At 53.3% G+C, this 2,319-nt stretch overlaps 1 protein-coding gene across 2 annotated transcripts in view; it reads right to left on the bottom strand.

Moving 5' to 3' along the window:
* Positions 1 to 2,319, bottom strand: part of Ggt1 (gamma-glutamyltransferase 1) — an 18,463-nt gene that overhangs the window by 1,534 nt on the left and 14,610 nt on the right. The window contains exons 10-13 of one of the 2 annotated variants that reach the window (XM_005360194.2): positions 830 to 1,017; positions 473 to 600; positions 259 to 371; positions 55 to 168 (exon numbers count right to left, since the gene is read on the bottom strand). In XM_005360194.2, coding sequence (XP_005360251.1) covers positions 55 to 168; positions 259 to 371; positions 473 to 600; positions 830 to 1,017 — 543 coding nt within the window. Of the gene's footprint in view, positions 1 to 54; positions 372 to 472; positions 601 to 829; positions 1,018 to 2,319 lie in introns of both variants that reach the window. The other variant, XM_013351139.2, reaches the window with a different exon arrangement.

The raw sequence follows: 2,319 nt of genomic DNA, 5'->3' as shown, positions 1-2,319 counted from the left end.
ATTGTCATCGGCCCACCTGATCAGTGTCCTTCTCTATTGTCATGGTTGGCCTACCTGATCAATGTCTTTCTCTGTTGTTGTGGTGTTGGGCAAAAGCTGGTTGTGCAGCCGGGGCTCCTCTACGGCTCTCTTCACGTCATAGCCAAACCACAGGTTGTTGATGATGGCCTGCAGGGAGAGGGCAGCCAAGAGGTCAGCACAGCCCCAGAACAAGGGCAGGGAGAGGGGGGCAGGAAGGGTTGGGCCCAAGGCATATACCAGTGCGGTGGATGTAGTGATCTGTGTGCCTCCTGAGGCACCCACCACCATCTGCACCTTGCCGTCCTTATCCACGATGATTGACGGACACATGGATGAAAGTGGCTGCTTCCCTGTGGTCCATAGGAGGAGACAGAGAGGCTGGTCGGTTGCCAGTCAGGGCACCAGCCCCCTCCCAACTCAAGCCCTTAATCCCAGGATTCCCACCCTGCACCTGGCTTGATGAAGTTGGCTGGTGAGGGGGACACCCCGAACTGGTTGATGAATTGGGGTGAGCTGAAGTCATCCATCTCATCATTAAATAGGATACCGCTGACCCGAGAGAGGATCTTGGAGCCAAAACTGAAGATAGGGCCAGATCAGATAACAATAGACATACAACCCAGCCATTTCCCACCTGGTGCCCACCCACACCAGGCCAAGAGTACTCCCTAGGGGGACAACCCCAGGCATGCTATCAAGGGGGAGCCTCTGTTTCCCAACATGAAAGAGGCAGGCCCTGATAGGAAATAAAGATAGCCCCAACCCCTGCCAATGTCCCAGTACTGCCCAGCAGCCGCACAGCCCCTACTAGAGATTGATGGTGCTGGTGGCAGACACGGCGCTGCCATCCTCTGAAACCACGGACAGGTGAGCAGTGCCACCATCGTCAGGAATGTAGAATTCGGGCTCATAGTACTCAGTTGGATGAGTGGTTCCATCAGAGATCCGGGCCCGAAGCTGAGATGCGTAGAACTCTGAGCTCATGTTGCGGATCACCTGCCGAGACCCCAGAGCTGGCCTGAGGAGGTTCGGAGGAAGGAGGGTGGAGGGAGTACATACAAACAGGACTGTCCCAGCAAGCCTCCAGAAGCCCCAGCCGTGGATCTGACCTCAACTTACCTCTATGCTAAACCAGGACCTCCCCAGTACCAGGGACAGTACCTCCTAAATCCTGTCTGACACCCTCACCCTAACCTCCAGCTGGTGTCTGCCCATTCCTCAAGCCTCTGGACTCTCGCCACGATCTATGATCTGTGCAATTATGTATGGGACTTGTGCCACGTGCTCAGAGCTGAGGAATCAACAGGGAAGAGACTCATGGGTCTTGCCCCTAGCAGGCAGGGAGAGTCCTGGGAATGAGAGGCCAGAAGACAGGGATGGAAGGGAGGAAACTGGAGGCATTGTGGTGCAAGTAGTACCTTAAAAGAGCCCAGAATGAAACCTAAAAGGTCAGTGCAAAGACCCTGGATAGCAAAGAATAATGGATGCAAGGTGTTGGCTAGCATGCACCCATTCTGAAGGTCTTATTGGTCTATAAAGAGTGACATTGGTCTTTGCTATAAGACACACAGAAGCTTGGGGTAGAGGAGTAAGCAGGTTGGGAAACATTTCCATAGGGTCCCTCTGGAGGCCATGGAAAATGCTGTGGACAACCAGACTGAAGAGAAAGATGCCGCTGTGGGTGGGAGAAAAAGAATAGAGGATGTTCGTGAGTCTTTGACCTGGAGTTGCCGTTAGCTGGGAAATGCCAGAGGAACAGATGCAGGGGTTAGGTAAGGACTTGCTTGCTTTGGGGCACACACCCAAGACACACTGGAGAACATGGCTTGGGGAGATGGGCCCATGAACAGTTTCATATGTGAAATTTACAGGCAAACAAGACACAAACACAGCATGGACACACGATGGCCAATGAAGCTTAGTGGCAAGAGAAGACGGGGAGGAAGAGGAAATGAAGGGGTCTCCAGGAAGAAAGGGACCCTTGGACCTGTAAGTTTTAGGCTAAAGGCCAATCAGGTCACTACCCTGCAGCAGCCTTTGCCTGTCTCCCTTGCCTCTCAGCTATTGACAAACCCTCTATTAAGAGTCTATCTGTACTTCTGTAACAGGCTCCCCAGGTACCCAGACTCTAGGAATAAGATGCTAAACCCCAGACTACATTCAGTTAAGGCGTCCCGGCAGCTTTCTCTAGCTCCACCTACTAGCCGACTCCAGGTCCCTGTCGCTATAGTGCAAGGCCAGACACCTACCTGCTGTGATTCTGTAACTCTAAGGCACTCCCCAGGGGACCCAGACACC

This window comes from Microtus ochrogaster, linkage group LG2 (genome assembly GCF_000317375.1).
Source record: "Microtus ochrogaster isolate Prairie Vole_2 linkage group LG2, MicOch1.0, whole genome shotgun sequence".
NCBI lineage: Eukaryota > Metazoa > Chordata > Mammalia > Rodentia > Cricetidae > Microtus > Microtus ochrogaster.
The sequence above is the reverse complement of the archived record's forward strand: the minus strand, read 5'-3'. Positions and strand labels throughout refer to the sequence as shown.